Source organism: Rhincodon typus, chromosome 5, assembly GCF_021869965.1.
Source record: "Rhincodon typus isolate 14 chromosome 5, sRhiTyp1.1, whole genome shotgun sequence".
NCBI classification, from domain to species: domain Eukaryota; kingdom Metazoa; phylum Chordata; class Chondrichthyes; order Orectolobiformes; family Rhincodontidae; genus Rhincodon; species Rhincodon typus.
The window spans coordinates 85,479,578-85,500,818 of NC_063336.1; the positions used below are offsets into that span (position 1 = coordinate 85,479,578).

At 40.4% G+C, this 21,241-nt stretch overlaps 1 protein-coding gene across 1 annotated transcript in view; it reads right to left on the reverse strand.

Annotated features, from left to right (window-relative positions):
• lyst (lysosomal trafficking regulator) overlaps positions 1–21,241 on the reverse strand; it is a 327,516-nt gene that overhangs the window by 90,735 nt on the left and 215,540 nt on the right. The window contains exons 21-24 of the mRNA XM_048597088.1: positions 18,367–18,565; positions 16,675–16,800; positions 12,835–13,549; positions 5,935–6,115 (exon numbers count right to left, since the gene is read on the reverse strand). Of these exons, the coding sequence (XP_048453045.1) occupies positions 5,935–6,115; positions 12,835–13,549; positions 16,675–16,800; positions 18,367–18,565 (1,221 nt within the window). The remainder of the gene's footprint in view (positions 1–5,934; positions 6,116–12,834; positions 13,550–16,674; positions 16,801–18,366; positions 18,566–21,241) is intronic.

The window sequence follows — 21,241 nt, forward strand, 5'->3', positions numbered from 1 at the left end:
AATCCCCCTCGTCCTCACGTACCACCCCACCAACCTCCGGATCCAACGCATCATCCTCCGACACTTCCGCCATCTGCAATCCGACCCCACCACCAAAGACATCTTTCCCTCCCCACCTTTATCTGCTTTCCGGAGGGACAACTCTCTCCGTGACTCCCTTGTCCGCTCCACACTCCCCTCCAGCTCCACCACACCCGGCACTTTTCCCTGCAACCGCAGGAAGTGCTACACCTGCCCCCATACCTCCTCCCTCACCCCCATCCCAGGCCCCAAGAAGACTTTCCACATCAAGCAGATGTTCACCTGCACATCTGCCAATGTGGTATACTGCATCCGCTGTACCCGGTGTGGCTTCCTCTACATCGGGGAAACCAAGCGGAGACTCGGGGACCGCTTGGCAGAACACCTATGCTCGGTTCGCAACAAACAACTGCACCTCCCAGTCGCGAACCATTTCAACTCCCCCTCCCATTCCTCAGACAACATGTCCATCCTGGGCCTCCTGCAGTGCCACAACGATGCCACCCGAAGGTTGCAGGAACAGCAACTCATATTCCACTTGGGAACCCTGCAGCCCAATGGTATTCAAAACCCCCTTCCCCTCCCCCTTTTCTGATGAAGGGTCTAGGCCCGAAACGTCAGCCTCTCTGCTCCTATGATGCTGCTTGGCCTGCTGTGTTCATCCAGCCCTGCACCTTGTTGTCTCGGATTCTCCAGCATCTGCAGTTCCTACTATCTCTGATTCAACATAAACAAGCTGTTTTCTGGGAGACAGAAGATAACAATTGCTTGATAATCTGCTGCCTCATGATAAATGGGCAATTAAGAATGCCTGCAGAAGAAATGATCTGATGTAAAGGGTTTAACTGCAGGAAAAGCTGTGTTTTAAACAGACAGCTAATGCTGAATATAACAAGAAACAGGGGAGTTACTTCTGATAAGGCAGCAAGCTACAGATTTGAGATCTCCTAAAGATGTAATCAATGTGGGGATGAAAGAATCTAAAGGATATCAATAATGTCACACCACAAACTTGAAGGAGAGAAAATTGTACAAGAATCCAACACAACAATTCAACAGAAGAACTTCAAAGAATAACACTGCATAAGGATTGTGGCCAAGTTTCACTGGTAATAGCCAAGTTGAGTTATGAGGCTTAACTTGCTTACTTGAACGGTCTTATTTTAGTCACTATATGCAATAAAGTTTAAATCATTGTTTCAGTATTTGATTGTCTGAGAGATTTCTTAACAAGTAGCCAAATTAAATGTAACCTGTTGTGATTTATACGCAACAGATGATAATTGTCATCTGCATTCATACGGAGCCTAATATTTTTCTGGATGTCAGGCTAACCTGACAGGGTTAGGAGAAGACAGGAGACATTACAGTGGGGAATAAAGAGATGGCAGACTAATTAAATGCATATTTTGGTTCTGTCTTCACAAAGGAGGACACAAAGAATGCCCCAAATACGTTGGAGTATGCAGGATCTGGTGAAAGGGAGGAAAAAGTAGAGCCTTGGGTAGTGCTGTAGAGTCAGAGTCCGTAGAGCTAAACAGCATGAGAAAGACACTTCGGTCCAACTTGTCCATGCTGACCAGATATCCTAAATTAATCTAGTACCATTTGCCAGCATTTGGCCCATATCCCTCTAAACCCTTCCTATTCATATACCATCCAGATGCCTTTTAAATGCTGTAATTGTACCAGCCTCCACTACTTCCTCTGGCAGCTCATTCCATACATGCACCACCCTTTGTGTGAAAAAGTTGCTCCTTAGGTCCCTTTTAAATCTTCCCCCTCTCACTTTAAACCACTGCCCTCTAGTTTTGGACTCCCCCACTCCGGCAAAAAGACATTGGCTATTCAAACTATCCTGCCCCTCATGATTTTATAAACTTCCTTAAAGTCACCCCTCAGCCTCCAATACTCAACAGAAAATAGCCCCAGCCTATTCATGCTCTCCCTATAGCTCAAACCCTCCAACCCTGGCAACATCATTGCAAATCTTTTCTGCACCCTTTCAAGTTTCACAACATCCTTCCTAAAACAGGGAGGCCAGAATTGCATGCAAGTTCCAGAACTGGCCTAACCAATGTCCTGTACAGCTGCAATATGACATGACAACATACATCTAGGGGTTCAGGTTAATAATTGAGGTTTGCATCACATGTAGACACGGTGGTCAAGACAGTGTTTAGCACGTTTGCCTTCATTGCTCAGGCTTTTGAGCTTTTGAGGAGTTGGGACGATATGTGGAGGTTGTACACGAAGTTGGTGAGGCCTCTCTGGACTAGTGTGCCCAGTTCTCGTTACCCTATTACTTATCGATCGCCAGTTCCAACGTGCCACAGCAAAAAACCGTAATGACTTCAGAATTTAGACACAGGAAATGTCTCATGTGGTACCCTTCATTGTCCAGTACTTTCCTAGAGCAGAGAAACTATGCCACGTTCTTTACAGCCATCAACACATTATTGAACACGATAAGCACCTCGGCAAGATCTTCCCCACACCTCCACTGCTCGCCTTTAAACAACCACCAAACCTTAAACAGACCATTGTTCGCAGCAAACCACCTAGCCCTCAGGACAACATTGACCACAACTCTATACAACCCTGTTGTGGTAATCTCTGCAAGAAGTGTCAGATCTTAGACATGGATACTACTATCACACATGGGAACACCACACACCACGTGCACATAGACAACATTGGCCGAGTCACATGAGTATCTATCTCATACACTACAGGCAAGGATGGCCCAAGGCATGGTACATCAGTGAAACCATGCAGACACTACGACAACAAATGAATGGACACCATGCAATAACTGCCAGACAGGAATGTTCCGTCCCAGTGGGGAAGCACTGTAGTAGTCAAGGACATTCGGCCTTGGATCTTCGGGTAAATGTCCTCCAAGGTGGACTTTGGGATACACAAAACGCAGAGTTGCCAAGCAGAGGCTGATAGCCAAGTTCAGTACCCATGCGTGCAGCCTCAACTGCAATCTTGGATTCATGTCGTATTACAGGTGACCCAACTCCCCCTACCACCACATGCGCGCGCGCACACACACACGCACACACACTTTCCCCGTGCCCCCCAACCATACGTGCACACACTTACCGCACCCCCCTACCACACGTACATGGGTGCGCGCACATACACTTCCCACCCCCCACTCCACACAGACTTCCTCCCTGACACACGCACACTCTCCGTTGCATGCATGCACGTGCACACATACATTCTTTTCCCCCCCTCTCTCTTTCTCTCAAACACACACACCACAAGCAGAGGCACAGACACACACATACATACATACACGGACACACAAATTATTTCATCCAAGACATTTGTGCAGTTGCAGATGCATTGTTTTGCTCAAAACAAAAAACCTGACCCGAGTTTAAAACAGACAGATTCTAAGCAAGACCTCACACCTAAAATGCATTGTGTGGAGCTGGAAGAGCACAGCAGGCCAGGCAGCATCAGAGGAGCAGGAAAGTTGACACTTTGGGTCGGGTGCCCCATTTCTGAAGAAGGGTCCCGACCCAAAACGTTAACTTTCCAGCTCCTCTGATGCTGCCTGGCCTGCTGTATTCCTTCAGCTCCACACGGTGCTATCTCTGACTCCAGCATCAGCAGTTCTTACTATACCTAAAATGCATTCTTTGACCTGAGATGTCACTTCTTGTATTCATTGATTAAACCTTTAATTATCTCAAGACAATGACTTGAGAGGAATCTGGATTTTGCATTTTAATTAGTAGTGTCCTTCCTAACTGATTAAAGATTCAACAAGAGGCGGCCAGTTTTAGGGTTGTTACCTTTCTGCTTATAAATTCTGTGTCTTATACCCCGCCCTCTCTCCGCTTGAGGAAGGAGCTGAACTCCGAAAGCATGTGTTTTCAAATAAACCTGTCGGACTAAAACCTGGTGTCATGTGATTTTTGATCTTGTCCACCCCAGTATCTCCACATCATTTAGCAGAATGAGGAGGGATCTCATAGAACCCAATAAAATTCTAACAGGACTAATCAGGGTAAACACAGGAAAGATGTTCCAGATGACCAGAATCAGAGGTCACATTTAGGTGCCAGTTAGGATGAGAAATTTCTTCAGTCAGACAAGGGGTGCACCTGTGGAAGCTCTGTGCCTTAGACAGCAGTTGGAGTCAAATCATTGAATGTTTCCAAGGAGATAGATAGATATAGTTCTTAGGGCTAAAGGAATCAAAGTATATTGGGAGAAACCAGGAAGTGTACTGAGGGGGATGATCAGGTGTTATCATGTTGAATGCACAGCAAGTTCAAAGGGCCACATGGCATTTTTCTGCTCCTATTTTCTATGTTTCTGTGATAAAGCCGAGAAGCAATATGTATATGAGAAATACGGGGGGCAGTCACAGACCTCTGGGAAACTCTCATAATTATGCATCTTATGTTATCTTGATAGGCTGTTATGCTTATCATGCCTGCGCAAACTTAATGAAAGAACTATTCAATTGGTCCCACTCAACTTAATCTGTCCTGATGCACCCACAAATCTCTCTTTTTAAGCATATATTCAAATTCCTTTTGATGTTACTACAGATCTGCTTCCACTACCATTTCAAGCAGTTTCTTCCAAATTATTCCTCATTTTTATCATTGCCTCAGATCTGTCACCTTTAGTTACCATCACTCTTCCCTCCAGTTTCTCTCTACTCCATCAAACTTCTCAAAACTTAAAAAGCATTTCAACTACTAACTAACCTTCTTTACTCTAACGAGAACAAATCTCAGTTCCTCTAATCTTGCAAAATAACTGAAGCCCATCACCTTGGACCATTCTCAAATATTGTTTCCACTCTCTCCAAGACTTTGCCACCCTCCTCACAGTGTGATTCATAATACAAGATGATTTTTCAGTTCTTCAAATGATAAACAACTTTGCAATTTGATCAGAATAGTCACACCTACCAATTATACCATTGCCTCATAAATGTCACTCCGAAATTTACACCTAATAATCCACACCTCAAACTTGGTATCTTTCTACTAATGTATACAGAACAAAAAAAATCAAAAGCTTTGCATATTAAGTGCTCTTGAAAGAGTTGGGAAGGCAACCTTAAAATTCATCTTCTGAATGCTGCACAGGAGATTGATAGACTTTTGTTAGTGAAGGATATTAAGGGTTATGAATCAAGGCAGGTGAACGGAAAATACAGATTAGTACTGAAATAAGTGAATGCCAAAACAGGCTTGAGGGACTGAATTATCTCATGTGTCTATCTTCACAGATCCCCTTAACTGATCTGGATATCCACACAATTAAACAGCTTTCCCCACCACAAACCACATCCACCCAATTAAACAGCCTTTTTTCCACCAGACCGCATCTTCACCTCTAATCCCCTGCCAATCTCCAAAGACTTTTTAACTAAAAAACAAATATGCTCAAAGAAAATGAAAAGGCACCACATTTCAATATCTTATTGATTTTTCCCTGGTTTGTGTGCAGCATTCTCTAAGAACTCAGTCTTCAATTCCTGGATGCTCCAACACAACCTTTAATGTGCAGTCCTTTTCTATAGCAGAGCTCACAATGTTCCTTAACAAATTAATTATGCACACATCTATAAATAAGAATTTTTGATGAGTACTTACACTTTCTGACGGACACAGCACTGTATCATCATTAACAATTTGAATGTTCAAGATGGAAAACGGATTCATTGTTAAAATCTAAAACAATTAACATAGTGCAGAGGGGCCATACCAACAACCAAGGTTGGATTAAGATCTGTGTGTTCACTGTAGCACTGATAAAATAGAACATGGTATTTGATATATTGATTATTCCTTTGTCTTCTGTTAATGTATAAAATATCAGATTGCCATGAGTAAATCTCTGAAAGGATCAGCTGGTTGTTTCTCTTACTTTAATAACTCCTTGCTGTATTGCTGGAGTTGGATGATTGACAAGAACTATCAATGCTTCCGGTTGGATCAACTTGTCCATCACATCAGCTAGCATTACATCTGGCAGGATGAGTAGGATTCCTCGCAAAAGGTCATAGAGCCCACAGCAGATCAGAATTAGACAGTCTTCTGTCGCAGATCTAGATACACAAAATAATATCAATAATATGTCAATAATATCAGAAGCAATCTTAATCTTTATTTAACCTTATGTAACATACAAAACTAATATCTAAACCATTTTTCAACCCTAAACCTTGGCAGGTGTTTTTAATTCTATAAGTTCCAAAAGTTATGGATGTGGGATTTGGCAGCATATGAGCTATGGCAGGAGAGTCTGGTGATTTTACAGGCATCAGAGGTAGCCTTAGTAATGGTGAAGGTTGGGTTGAAAACTTACCTTCTGTAGTTAATTGGCAATGGGGTAATTACAAGACAACAGTGATCAACATTAGTTTATTTTCTTTTAAAGCAGAAAAAAAGCTTACTCTAATTTTGAGTAACGCTGCAGGAGGTAACGACAAACTATGACCGTGACATATAAAGGACGACGACTTTATAGCACACAAGAGTATACAACTTTCAGCAGATTCACATCATAGTGAAAGATGTTTTCACAGGCGTAACACTCTTCACTATACCCTTTTGAATACCCACTACAAATTGGTATATGCTGTAATTTTGCACGAATTTATCAAACCTAAGGAATTGGAAACGTCAAGCCAGGGGTTAACTACTTTTAGCTTCTCCTGCATGTCCGGTCATTCACTAAGATTATTGCTCATATGTGATCCAAATTTATATGCTTGCCTTTTCCGCTGATCCCTTAATATCATTGGTTAACAAAGCTCAGTTTTACCAAGCTCAATTTTAAACCTTACAATTATTATAACGTCAATTCTCATTTGTCTGGAGAGTTCCAAACCACTACTGTACTTTGTGTGTACATGTGTTTCCTAAGTAGTCTGACGCTAGATTTTAGGGCATGCCCCTAGTTCTAGGCTCACCAACAAAGAGAAATAGTATTTCTCAATCTATTTTGTCTATTCTCCCTTATATCCAAAAACCTGGATTAAATCGCCCTTAATGTTCTAAATTCCAACAAATACAATCCTAATTTCTATAATCTCTCTTTGTAATTTATGCCTAAGAGTTCAAATTATCAGGGACATGGATATGGGCATGGACATTGCTGGTTTGGCCAGCACTTATTGCCCATCCCTAGATTCCCTTGAGAAAGTAGTGGTGAGCCATCTTCTTGAACTGCTGCAATCCATTTGGTGCAGGTATACCCACAATACTGTTATAGGAGGGAGCTCCTGGATTTTGACCCAGTGACACTGAAGGAATTGCAAGTCAGGATGATGAGTGGCTTGGACAGTAACTTGCAGGTGATAGTGTTTCCACGTATCTGCTGCCATTGCTATTTTCAAACCTATCATCTAGAAGGACAGTATATAGAACCATGGTGCATTTCTATAGCGCATCTTGTAGATCAGTGGTCTCTAACTTTATGAAGCACAGGATCACTTTTTGAATTTAAGTGAACCCAAGATCTATCCCGAAGAAAACAGAACAAAATTTATTTTTAGAGCTATATAAATCTAAAACCAAGTATATATAACTACTTATATTGTCCTTTACTCACCAAGTCTCAGTATGACACCTGTGACCACACATTATTTGGCAGTGCCTTAAAGTCTGAGTTGTAGTTTCAGACTGCGAGCTGTGTACAGTCCATCAAATGGCTGTAAATTTGATGTGCTACTTGGACGACTTTATCAGGGAGAATTATGTCTCACAAAAGGTATGTGGAGCTAAAGTAAGCTTTCGCTTTAAAAGAGCAGGATGATAGAAATGATACTTTTCTGTTTGAGTTCGGAAAAAATATTGTCTCTTGATCTGACTTTCAGCATATCATTTAGCAAAGTAATTATCTGGATATCAATTCCACTGCATTGCAAACCAACTATCTGAAAGAATTCGGTAGCCAACCTATTAATGTCTACATGAAGGAATGAATTTGAGAAAAACCATGACAATTTGTTCCATCACACCAAAATTCTGAAATCACCTGCTGAATTCCACTAACTTCCTCAGGTGTGAACAGAAGTTTTCTAGAGGGAAGCTGTTTTTTGGTCTTTGCTTTTTTTTCCCCCAACATTTTCTCATATTTCTTAATTCACAGCGCAATCTTGTCTCTGTCCTTTTCCTACAGTTCGCAGTTCAGCTTGTTCAATTTTGACACTATATCTTTAAGGAACACAAAGTTAAGCAATCATTCATTGTCTGACAGCTCACTGCACTATTCATTCCTTGCTTACTCATTCATTTTGTTGATTGAAGAAATATGGCGATTTCCAGCACCTACAAATCTTTTAACTTAACCACCTCACATCAGCATGGAGGATTAGTTCACTGTAGGCAGTACCAAGTCGTTGAGTGAGGTTTTAAACAAGCATGTTGAAGAGTTCTTGCTCAAAACAAGTTTACAATCTTAAAAATAACTTTCATTACATGAGTAAGGTCCTTAATTGCTTACAATGTGGTAATTGATAAAGAAAGTGAAATCAGAATCATGCCTGCGCAATGCAACAGTGCCTGCATTTGCGCTAAAAATGGCTAGAGCACCATGAGTTATGATAGAAATCAGTTTCTTGATTGGACTTCTTTTCCTCAAGCACGTGTATTGAATTTTAGATATCCTCACCCTTTGTTCTCCCTTTAAGGGGCAAACAGTGAGCAGATCCTCTTAAGTTGTTATGTCCTTAAAATCACAATCAGTTGGGCTATGTTGGTTATGTCCATGGATTCATCAAACTGGTGTGAGAAACATTCACAGTCCTTCAAATCCATGATGTCATTTTTGAAAGATGTCTCTGGACAAAAGTTTCACTTGTTTTGCTACTAAGCACCAAGTGATAAGCTCTCGATTGCCGTTATTATAGTCAGTAGCTGCAGTAATTCCTTTTTTAATTAGAAACAAAAACAGAAATTGCTGGAAAAGCTCAGCAAATCTGGCAGCAACTGTGGAGAGAAATCAGAGTTAACATTGCGGGTTGAGTGATCCTTCTCAGATGCTGCCAGATCTGCTGAGCTTTTCCAGCAATTTCTATTTACAGCATCCACAGTTTTTTGGTTTTTTTTCTTATTTAATTACTTCATCTGTGAATGATTTATTATATTTTGCTAGAAGGTAGCAATGTGAAATGATATGTCAGTACAGGCCTTATTTTTTGCTGGTTTAGAAAATAAAGTGATTGTTGAGCTTTCACAATATTCCGCTCATCAAATTTGTGCCCAAGCATGCTGTTCAAGGGAGAACTATCCTTGGAATTTACTGCGTATCATTACGTGATGTTATTCCAAACTCCCTTTTTACTTATTGATATACTTTGGTGACATACAAGACAAACTTCTATTCATATATCCTCTTAAACGTTGCTATTGTATCCACGTCCACCACCTCCCAGCAGCGCATTCCAGGTACTTGCCATCCTCTGTGTAAAAAAAAAAACTTGCCTCTCATCTCCATTAAACTTACCCCCTTTTACCTTGAACCTATGTCCCTAGGAACTCTCATTTCTTAAGCTGGAAAAAAAGGCTCCAACTATCCATATCTCCCACAATTTTGTAAACCTCTATCAGGTTGTTCCTCATCCTTTGACATTCAGGTGGAAACAAAAAAAACGTTTGTCAAATCTCTCCTCATAGCAAATATCATCCAAACCAGGCAACATCCTTGTAAACCAATTCTGCAAACTCTCCAAAGCCTTCACATTCTTCTTGTGGCAGGGACACCAGAACTGTACACAATACACCAAATGTGGCCTAAGTATAGCTCTATACAGCTGCAACACGACTTGCCAATTTTATACTCTATGTTGTGACCGATGAAAGCAAGCATGCCATATGCCTTTTTGACCACCTTATCCACTTATATATTACCACTTTCAGGCAACTGTGGACCTGTATGCCTAGATCACTGTATATTGATGCTACTAAGGGCTCTGCCATTTAATGTATATTTCCCTCCTGCATTAGATCTTGCAAAATGTGTCACCTCACATTTGTCTGGATTAAACTTCATCTTCCATTTCTCTGCCCAAGTCTCCAGTCTATCTATATCCTGCTGTATCCTCTGGTAATCCTCCTCACTATCCGCAACTCCTCAATCTTTGTGCGACCTGCAAACTTACTAATCAGGCCACCTACATTCTCTTCCGAATCATTTATATATATTACAAATAACAGGGCTCCCAGCACTGGCCTTAGCAGATCACCACTGGTCACAGATCTCTAGTCAGAAAAGCACCCTTCCACTGCTACTAATCTGTCTTCTATGACACAGTCAGTTCTGTATCCATCTTACCAGCTTACCACAGATTCCATGTGACTTTACTTTTTATATCAGCCTGCCATGAGGGACCTTGTCAAAGGCCTTACTAAAATCATCTTGTCACTTCCTCAAAAACCCCAACCAAGTTTGAGTTCCAGGACCTTCCCACACAAAAGCGTGCTGCCTTTCACTTAGAAGTTCATATTTTTTCAAATGTGAGGGTGAGTAAATCCTATCCCTCAAAATCTTCTCTAATAAATTCCCTACCAATGACCTAAGGCTCACTGGCCTGCAGTTTCCCCAATTATCCCTGTTGCCCTTCTCGAACAAAGGAACAACAATTGGCTGTTCTCCAGTCCTCTGGGATCTCTCCTGTGACTAAAGAGTATACAATGATTTTGTACAAGGCTGCAGCAATTTCCTCACCTGCCTCCCTTAGCATTCTGGTACAGATCCCATCAGGTCCTGGGGACTTGTCTACCTTACTGCTTTTCAAAACACCCAACACCACCTCCTTTTTATATTGACATGCCCCTCCTAAGACTAATCATGTTTTATTCACAGGATGAGGGCGTCGCTGGCTAGGCCAGCATTTATTACTCATCCCGGAGTTAAGAGTCAACCCATTGCTGTGGGTTTGGAGTCACACGTAGGCCAGACCAAGTGAGGATGGCAGTTTCCTTCCCTAAATTACATTAGTGAGCCAGATGGGTTTTTCCAAAAATCGACAATGGATTTATGGTCATCATTAGACTCTTAATTCCAGATATTTATTGAATTCAAATTCCATGATCTGCCATGGTGGGATTTGAACCCAGGTTCCCAGTACATTACCTGGATCTCTGGATTAACAGTATAGCAAGAATATCACTAGGCCATTGCCTCCCCACGTCCTTCTCATTTATGAATGCTGATGCAAACTATTCATGCAGTACCTCACACACTTCCTCCAGCTCCATGCCTAAATTCCCTCTTTTGTCCTTGAGTGGACTCACCCTTTCCCATTTGCTATTTGTACAGACATATAAAGAACCTTGGGATTTTCCTTCACCCTGTTTGGCAAAGACATTTCATGGCCCCTTGTAGCCCTCCTAATTCCTTGTTTGAATTCTTTCCCGCTATCTTGGTATTCTTTGAGGGCTCTGTCTTCAGTTTCCTAAATCTTGTGTATGCCTCATTTTTATTTTTGACTCAGCTCTCAATACCACTTCCAATCCAAGGTTCCCGAATCTTGTCATCTTTATCCTTCATTTTCACAGGAACATACTAGTCCTGAATTCTTATCAACTGGCCTTTAAAAGATTTCTGCATGCCGGATGTCAATTTACTCTCAAACAGCTGCCCCTAATCTACATCTCCAGTTCTTGCCGAATATTGTGGTTGTTAGCCTTCCATCAATTTAGCACTTTCACCTGAGGACTACCCGTATCCTTATCTCTAAGTAACGTATGCCTTACAGAATAATAGTTACTATTGCTGAAATGCTCCCCCACTGAAACTTCAATCATCTGGCGGGGCTCATTCCCTCATACCAGGTCTAGTATGGCCCCTTCCCCTGTTGAACTGATTACATATTGTTTCAAAAAGCTGTCTTGCATACACCTGACAAATCCTCCCCTAGCCAAATCCTTTGGCACTATGCAAATCTTAGTCAATATAGGGGATGTTAAAATCCTGTTGTTTTCACATTTTTCCATTATCTGTCTGCATATCTGTTCCTCTATCACCTGCTGGGCACTGGGAGACCTGTAGGACAATCCCAAAATGATTGTATCCTTCCTATTCCTGAAGTCTACCCAAAGGGCCTCGCTGGATGAGACCGCCAAGGTTTCCCCCTTTAGTACGGCTGTGATATTCTCCCTAATCAGTAACACAACTCCCCCACCTCTTTTACATCTCCCTCTAACACATCTGAAACATCTCAATCTAAATGGCACAGACGTCTGTCAAGATAATTACATCACTTTGTTTGACTCTCTAAATTATTTTGGTCAAAGCATGCAAACTAGCAGGGATGCAGGCAGGACTTTCTTATATGCTGCCTTGCAGACAAAGGACTAAAAGAAAGAGTTAGAAGTCAGATACCTTTCCAAAAGAGGACAGAGTATGGCAAAATAGGTGATGCTGGTTTTACCCGTGTGTTTTATAACTTAATACAACAGCAGCTTTTGGATCAGCCCAATAGGATGTCACATGGCCACCTTCTCATCAACAAGAGTTGTTCAGCCCAGTAAGGTTCATGACCCACATGGACCACAGCAGATCAAAAAGTCAGCACACCACCACTTTCTCAAGGTTAACTGGGGATTGGTAATAAAAGGTTAATGTTGACAGTGACACTCACATCCCAAGAACAAATTAAAAAGAGCTGTACAGGATAAAACAGCTTTCCCCTGACCTAGACAAAAGTTTATTGGTTATGAATATTTGGAATTGGTATAGTAAACTCTGTTAATGGCTAAAAGATAAAGCATTGTAACCTTTTTTAAACAACATGACAGCAAGAATAACAATGATTACCTTTCTGCATCAGTCTCAGTTTCATTATAGGGTCGCTCATACAGAGGAGAAACACCAAAGCTTTCCCATTCCTCAGGAATCAAATTCTTGTCTATCAAACTTGGCAAACGTGACATAACTAAAGATCCATTTTGGGAAGGAAATGCTAATCCCAGGCTGGTAAAATTGCTCTGGCTTCTTTGGAATGCCTGTAGTCCTCGGAGACTATCAGGTCGATTTAATCCTTCATCACCAGCTCCTTCTTGCTTCACTTCTGGTTCCAAAGCTGATGAAACGTTTGTGCTTTCCTCTGAAATATGCTCATATCCAAGTCTGGCAACCGAATTTGCCAGGTTATCCGACTGTACCACAGATTCTAAAGAATCTTGTACGTGACCATCTGCATCACCTCGGGCAGAAGCTCCCCTTGAAGATTCGCACGTGGCTTTTGCTGACTCACAGCTGCTGAGGTACATTTCATCTTGTGCACTTTTCAATGTTTCCAAAGTGCTCATTTTAGGAGTATACTCTGGTGAAAAGCCAAGACTGTCAGACTCACACTCAGGAATCTCTTGTGAGTTATCAAAGTTCTGTTCTACTCGTGGCGTCAGTCTTCGGATTCGCACTTGTGTTGAGGTAGAAGGGGTCACTGGTAGACTCTGGGAGTACTGCTCATATACTGGTAATAAAGGAGACTCCTGCTTTGGGTAGTTAAATGCGTTGTTTTTTTTATCTTCTGGAAAGGCAGAAAAACAAATCAGATTGTTACTAAATTAATGAACTTGTAACATATTAAGATTTGATAAGACAAGGCAGAAATTCACCATCAGTTTACTCATTTTACTAAGCTATTTATTTTTTCCATGTTATCTTTATATCACTTATTCCAAGAAGAATGGAATTAGCCTTTTCACATGTTGTACCTAAAGTTCTTTAATGATGCCACAATTCCAATTCTCAAGTGATAGACTATTGTGAAAAGCATGTTATGAAATGACAGATAACCCAAAGACAGTACTAAAAATCTTTTAGAGAATCTCTAAAGTAGACATTTTAACATCTTACTTTCCTTTTCATAACATGCTTCTACCAGTGAAGTGTCTCACTGGCCAAAGCTGCCTTCTGTTAAGGCTCGATAATTGTGGCCAAACTGGACCACACTTAGGTCTGCCTCTTTCTTCCTATCTTTACTCATCAAACTGAAATATCGTTTGGTTGTTTCATTATTGCGATCAATCCTGGAAACTTTACAATATGAACTATATTCCAGTTTAAAGGACAAAAGAAAAATCTGCTGACATCTCTTGAAGACGTTGTATGCAGTGAAGATGTTACCTGACTCTCAGGCATGGTGTCCTTAAATTTGTAATTGCCGAGCTTCTTTGATGCTTATGTTGATGAAAGCCCCACATAATGTAGTGCTTAATTATACAAAGCAGATGGCCATAGATTTGATTTCTGCTTGGTGTTGGGGTTGAAAATCTAAGCCAGGAAGGCAGCAGAAGGGTTCCACATTGGCTTTATAGCCCCAAACCGATGTTTACATTTCAGCGCCTGGCAAATACTGTTGAAAAAGAAGGGCTGAGCTCAGCTTCCATAAGGAAAGATATACTATTGGAGGCAGCCCAGAGAAGGTTCACTAGGCTGATAACCAAGTATGAAGGGACAGTCTTATCAGGAGAGGTCACATAGATTTGTCTTGTACTCAATGGAATATAGAAGAATGGGACATGAATTTATGGAAACATGTAAGATTCTTAGGAGACTTGACAGGACAGATGAAGAGAGATTGTCTCCGCTTTGTATAATCTCAGAATAAGGGGCACACATTTAAAACAGAGATGAAGAGGAATTTCTTCGAGTACAGTGAGTCTGTGGAATTCTTCACTGCAGAGGGCTGTAAAGGCTGTGTCAATACGTATCTTCACGGCTGAGATAGATAGATTTTTTTAAAATTGGTAAATAAATCAAAGATTATGGGGAAAAGACAATAAAGTGGAGTTGTGGATTATCAGATTAGTTGTGATTTAATTGAATGGCAGAGTAGACTTGATACATTGCATGTCCAATTTCTGCTCCTACTTATGCTCTTATGCACTCATGGTGGAAAAGCCAACTGCAACTCATGGTCTGATCTCACACAGGAAGATTAGCAGTGAGCAGCATAGTGGCTCAGCGGTTACCACTGCTGCCTGACAGCGCCAGGACCTGAGTTTTATTCCACCCTCAGGTGACTGTCTGTGTGGATAGTTGGTGTGGCACAACGGTTGCAATCCTACTCTTGGACTAGGAGGTCTGGGTTCAAATCCCACCCATTCCAGTGGTGTATCATAACACGTCTGAACATGTTGACTAAAAAAAAAACACCTAGGAAGATCAGTCAGTTTATTCAAGTGCTGGAGGGCTAATAAATTTTGTGGTCTGATTCTACAACCAAGAGTTAATGTCACATTGGAAGAGTGAATTGTAAGGAACAAAAATGGCAAAATGACAATACATTAAAGTAATAAATGGTGTCGATAGTTTAACCAAAATGTCACATACGCACTTCTAGTTTCCATTGCTTGTGTTCCCATAATGCAATCTTCCACAAGACTGACATGTTTTCGGTGCTTGAGAATTTCCCCATCATAGTGGGGTATAGGGTCCTCAACCAAGTCCAAACTATTTGCCATATTTCCATCTTCATCCTTTCCCTAACCCACATGCCTAACCACAATAGGTTCCCTGTGACTTTCCACCCCACAAGCCTCTGCATTCAAAAGGACGATCCTCTGCCATTTCCACCACCTCCAGCATGACACCATCACCAAAAATATCTTTCCTTCCTCTTGCTTCCCTTCTCAACGTTTTAAAAGGACTGTTCCATCCATAAAACCCTGCTCAGCTGCTGTTATCTTCAACATCCAATCCCTCTCCCATTGCACCTTTCCATGCACTTTGATTTTCTCTCTTTTTATCACCTTCTTCCTTACTGTCCAAGGCCCCAGACACACCTTCCAAATGAAACAGCGGTAAGTCAACTGTACTCACTGCTCACAATGCAGTCATCTGTACACTAGAGAGATCAAAGTCAAAAGTTGCCACTTTGTGAAAAACGTCTGTTCAGACCACACAAGCATGATCCTGACCTTCCAATTGCTTGTCACTTTAACATAGCATCTTGCTCTCAGGCTCACTCTTCTACCATGGGTCTGCTGTAGTGTTCCAGTGAAGCCCAACAGAACCTGGAGAAACCTTATTTTCCAATCAGACACTTGAAAACTTTCTGCAGTTCACACTGAATTCAATAATTTGAAACCATAAATTCAGTCTTCCATTTTGTTTCTGACTGCTCCTCACACAGTCCCAAATGTCTGGTTTTCTTGATTGTATTTTTGGCAGATCAAACCCATTTTCTTTTTATTTGTTCTCAGGATACGGGTATCACTAGCTAGCCCAGCATTTATTGCCCTAATTGTCTAAAGGGCTGTTAAGAGTCAACTTCATTGCTGGAGTCACATGGAGGCCAGACCAGGTGAGGATAGCAGATTTCCTTCCCTAAAAGGACATTAGTGAACCAGATGAGTTTTTATTATAACTTACAGTTGTCCACAGTCACCATTAGGCTAGCTTTCTGATTTGATTTGAACCCATGCCCTCAGAATATTAACCTTAGGCTCTGGATTACTTGTCTCGTGACATTACCACACGCTACCACCTCCCCATAATTTGCTTCCTGTCATTAATACCTACTCTAGGCTTAACTTCCTTGTCTACAACCATGACCACTCCAGATACAGAAGAGGTGTACAGTAACTCAATTATAGTAGCAGATAACCAAGTAAACTAGCTTGAAAGTCATTTTGAACAACTGCCTACCATTTGTTGGGATAGCGACGAAGGCAGATGGAGAAAGAAAGCCAGGACTTTCGTTAGGCTTTCCACCACTGTTAGGATGTCGCATATGCATGATTGATTTGACCTTTTCTTCAAAGATCTTACCATCTGAAAGTCAAAATAAATTTTGTTTATTTTTATAATGAATCTAGTACATGCTACAACAAATCAAATTCTACATTATTCTCAGCGATAGCAATCTTTCATACAAAATATCTATTTAAACACTTCCACATAGTATTCACATACATCTACAAAATATATTCATTGTTTTAGACCTATGTTCAATATGAAATAACGTGTCAATTGTGAAATCATTAACAATTTTGTACAAGTATCTACTCAAAGCATAACTAGGGAATGAGTCAAGAATGGTTAAACCAGGTAAAAACTACCTCCAAAAACATACGATCACCAATGCTTATTTTAGTGGTTTGCCTGGATGTGTTTTAGTGTACCAAGTGACCCCCATTATGGCAATTCCTATTATGCAAGTTATTTTGTGAAATCCCTTAACTTGGCAACACTGAGCCAGAAAACTCAAGGAGAAAGCACCAAACGCAGAAAAACTAAGTAGAGAAAGTGTATGTTAAGGAAGGATTTGTTACAACAGGCATCAGGATCATTCCCTTATAACTTTGTAGCATGGACCTGGACTTTGAGATGTAAAATTAGTTTGCATTAGAGACAAAATCAAAATTGTTAAGGAGAAGGCAATTCATGTTCTCAAAGAAACAGAGGAATCTGCATGTGACTAACGTAGAAGCAAAAGTTCTGAAGACACATTCAAGAATACCCATAAAGTAAAGCAAACCATCTTCAATTCAAGATTAAAAAAATAACTGTTTAGCAGATGGTTTTTTTGGCCATCTAGAAATTTGTCAGTTATATTCACACTAATTACATGGGGCACTTCAGGTGAAGTGCTTTACAAATAAATTGATTTTTATTATGACATTTGTATAGCATTTTTAGGGTTGAGAAACTTAAAGTGCTTAATACGCTTCTTTTAAAATGAGTTTACAGATATAGTGCAATAACAGAATGCTTCAAATTGAATTGCCATTTTACACATATTAGTTGTACTAATAAAGATCACTGGATCACAAATTGATCAAAAACTCTCACTCACTTCAGCCCTCTTGGCCTTGAAATTATGCACTGATATTTGAGAACAGGTGTTAACTGAAGCATTTAAAATTCTTCCCCGATTTTTCCTTAGCAGAGGAGTTAATCCATTTAGTTATAACAGATTAACAGCCCTGCTAAAAATAACAAAGGGAAGAATTTCAGATAAATAATTTAAGCATGGGCATGCTAGTGGTGAAACCTCATGATGAAATTACATAGTCTCTCATTTCCATGCATTAGATTAATAGCAAATTTAGATATCATTAAATAAATTTCCATACATTTTAACAATCTCTAACTCATTTTATAGTAAATGTTATATAAAAGGAATCAAATATTTTTATTTGCAAAGCACGTCTCAGTGAAATGTACTAACGTGCTCTATGCAAGTAATTTGTCAGTAAAGTGACTGTTATGAAGCAATCTTCTATGTGGATGCTGTGTGGGAACACAAATCAAAGAAATAATTATTCTCCACACCAAAGCCCTTAATGCTTGGATGTGCATGTTAAACTGATTAAAAGCAGTAAGCATTCCATTCACCTATATGGAGGGAAAAGTAAAAGCCTGGTGGGGTGTGGCAAACATAGGTGTTAGTGGGAGGATGTACTGCCAACAGAAAATTGTAAATCAGCTTCAACAACTCCAGATCTGGTGGCGAACCAAGTACTTCCTCAATGATCTTCACAAATGATCTACAGACTTCCCAAGGGATAGATGTCAGGTGTTCATCTCGATGTTCCTGAGAAACCAAAATGAAGACAGAGAGAAAAAAGTAAGTTGGCATAACTATGCGCAATATTTTGTTTGGCCCAAAGAAAAATGATATTTATCTGAAATAGAATCTTTCCTGTAACAAATTTGGCTAGTGTCTTCTTTTCCAACCAAGACCTCAGTACTGATTAGTCTACATAAACTTCAGCGTTTTAAAAAAAAAAGTTAAGATGTTTTATTAGGGGTAAAGCAATGCTTATTATTAGAGGACATGTTGATAATGGAGTAAAGATCTGGGCATCCTTGTTTATAAGGCACTGAAAGCTAATGTATGGATGCAGCAATCAATCTGAAAGGCAAATGGTGTTGGTCTTTATCGCAAGGCTATTTGAGCACCAGTGCAAAAATATCTTGCTTCAATTGCACAGAATCTTGGTCAGATTGCACCCGAATATACATTCCACAGAGGGAGTACAGCAGACAATCACTAGTCTAATTTCTGGGATGGTGTGACTGCCTTAAGGAGAGATTGATGACACTGCACCTATACTCAGAGGTTAGAGGGATGAGACGGATTTCATTAAAACATACAAAATGATTAAAAGAACTAGACAGGGTAGATGAAACAAAAGATGTCTCCCTTGATGTGGGCGTGGGGAGGTTTCAGAGTCAGGAGACATCATCTCAGAATAAGAGGCAAGCCAGTTACTACTGAGATGAGATAATATTTTCAGGCAGAGTGTAGGAGATTTTTAGAATTCTTTACCTCCATGGGCTTTGGAAGCTTAGTCAATGAGTAAATTCAAGATAGATTGTGATAGATTTCAGGATACTGATGACGTCAAAGGGTCGGTTTGAGCTGCAGGTGGGCCATCAACATTGTAAAATATTCAAAGGCAGCTATGGCTGCTGGGTACAGAAGTTGGCTATTTAGTAGGTCCACCTTGGTGCCACGGAACCTTATCTCATTTATAATAACAACAGAAAGGCCATTCCTTACCCCTCACATTCCTCCATTGTCCATACATAATCCATGCCAGTTCATGCCTCCCAAACAACCCTATGGCCCCTCATGTTTCCCCTGCCAAGATATGTACCATAAACAACCTACAGGCTCCTCATGCCAGGCCATGGCATTCCTATTTATCCACTATAAAACGTATAGGAACAATGGTCGTTACAGTGGCAGTAAGATCACCGATGTCTTTCCAAGATATTAAAAAATAACCTCCTTTTTACTGCAGGGTAAGAAAGCATCACTTACATTTAATATTTGAATAGCTGAAAAAGCTGCGCTTGAAACCTCGACTGTGAGTAAATAAATATTGGCTGGCTGATCTCTACTTCATTTTTGCAATGCTGTTAATCAACTAAGAGCTCAAGTGTTTTGAAAGAATATTGATTTCTGGTCTCTCAGCCAAGTTTTTTTTCCCCCACATCCAACTCCATCATTGGGTTTCATTGCTTCTATATAGTGTATTGTGGATGGATGTGAAAGGAAATGCCACAGCCCCTTGCATGCTGGTGGCAGGCGTGAGAAATTGGGTGCATATGAGTTGTTTGGGGGATTGGAGTTACCTTGGAATGGAGGACCAAGTGGGTCCTTAGGGGAGGCATAGCCTGGCATTGGGGTGCATGAGAAGGACATTTATACTCACTTTTCAATAAGTTTCCCATACAGACTATGGCTCATGACTCCTTTGAGGTGCAGCAAACAATGGCAAGTCATGAACTAAGACTCCTTAAAAAGCTAGTTCAACTCTGTGAAAGTTGTGAAAAAGTGTCTATCTGCAATGAAGTTGAGTGTGCTGGCTGGGGGCACGCAATCCAAAACAGTCTGGATGTTTAAAAGGCACGCCTGAAAATAGGAAATCCTGGGAATGAAGTCAGGAATTTTACAATTGGGTCCTGCCCATCATTTTTAAAAAGCTCCCTAATTCAGTGAAAATCCAGGCTTATATTTCTGAAGATACATTAGCACCATTGCAAGGTATAAAATTTGTGTGACACAGTTTGAATTTTCCATTTTCTGAACAGTGATTTTATAATTACCTGTGGAGGGAATATGTACTGTATTATGTTAAACTAATAGTTGTCCTTTCTCAAGACCACATGATCAAGCTAGCAATGAAAAAGCATGCTGACTGCTTGAACTAGGAGCTGATTCAGTACTAGCATTTTTAAGGCATCTCAGTAACTGCATATATATGATAAAATTACTATGTTCTGATTTTTAGCAGCAATTCTCCAGACAAAAACTTTATGAACTTGGGAATAAAGATGTTAAGGTTCCACAAGTGACAGAGGGGAAGGATAGAACACTACATCAGATGCAGGCAGGCAGGAAAACTTAATTACTATAAAACCCTTACTATCATTGCATGCTTATTATAATAAAAATACAGTGCTACCATCTCTCTTCAGTTTATGTTAATTATACTTGAACCTCATGACAAATGACCTCAGAGATCTTACTAACTATTTAACAGGCAAGAGGTTTTTCTAGTACTTTGTCATACAAATCCAAAGGATTTCCAATGCTGCTTTGTGTTTACTGATTTCAGCCAGGAAAGGAATTCTGACCCTGAATTAAACAGACAAATATGCGAGGCTCCCACGCATGATTATTATCTCGTGACCCATGTCACTAGATCAACTTGTGACTGTCAGGAGAAGACATCATGTTTTCCACAATTAAAGGACT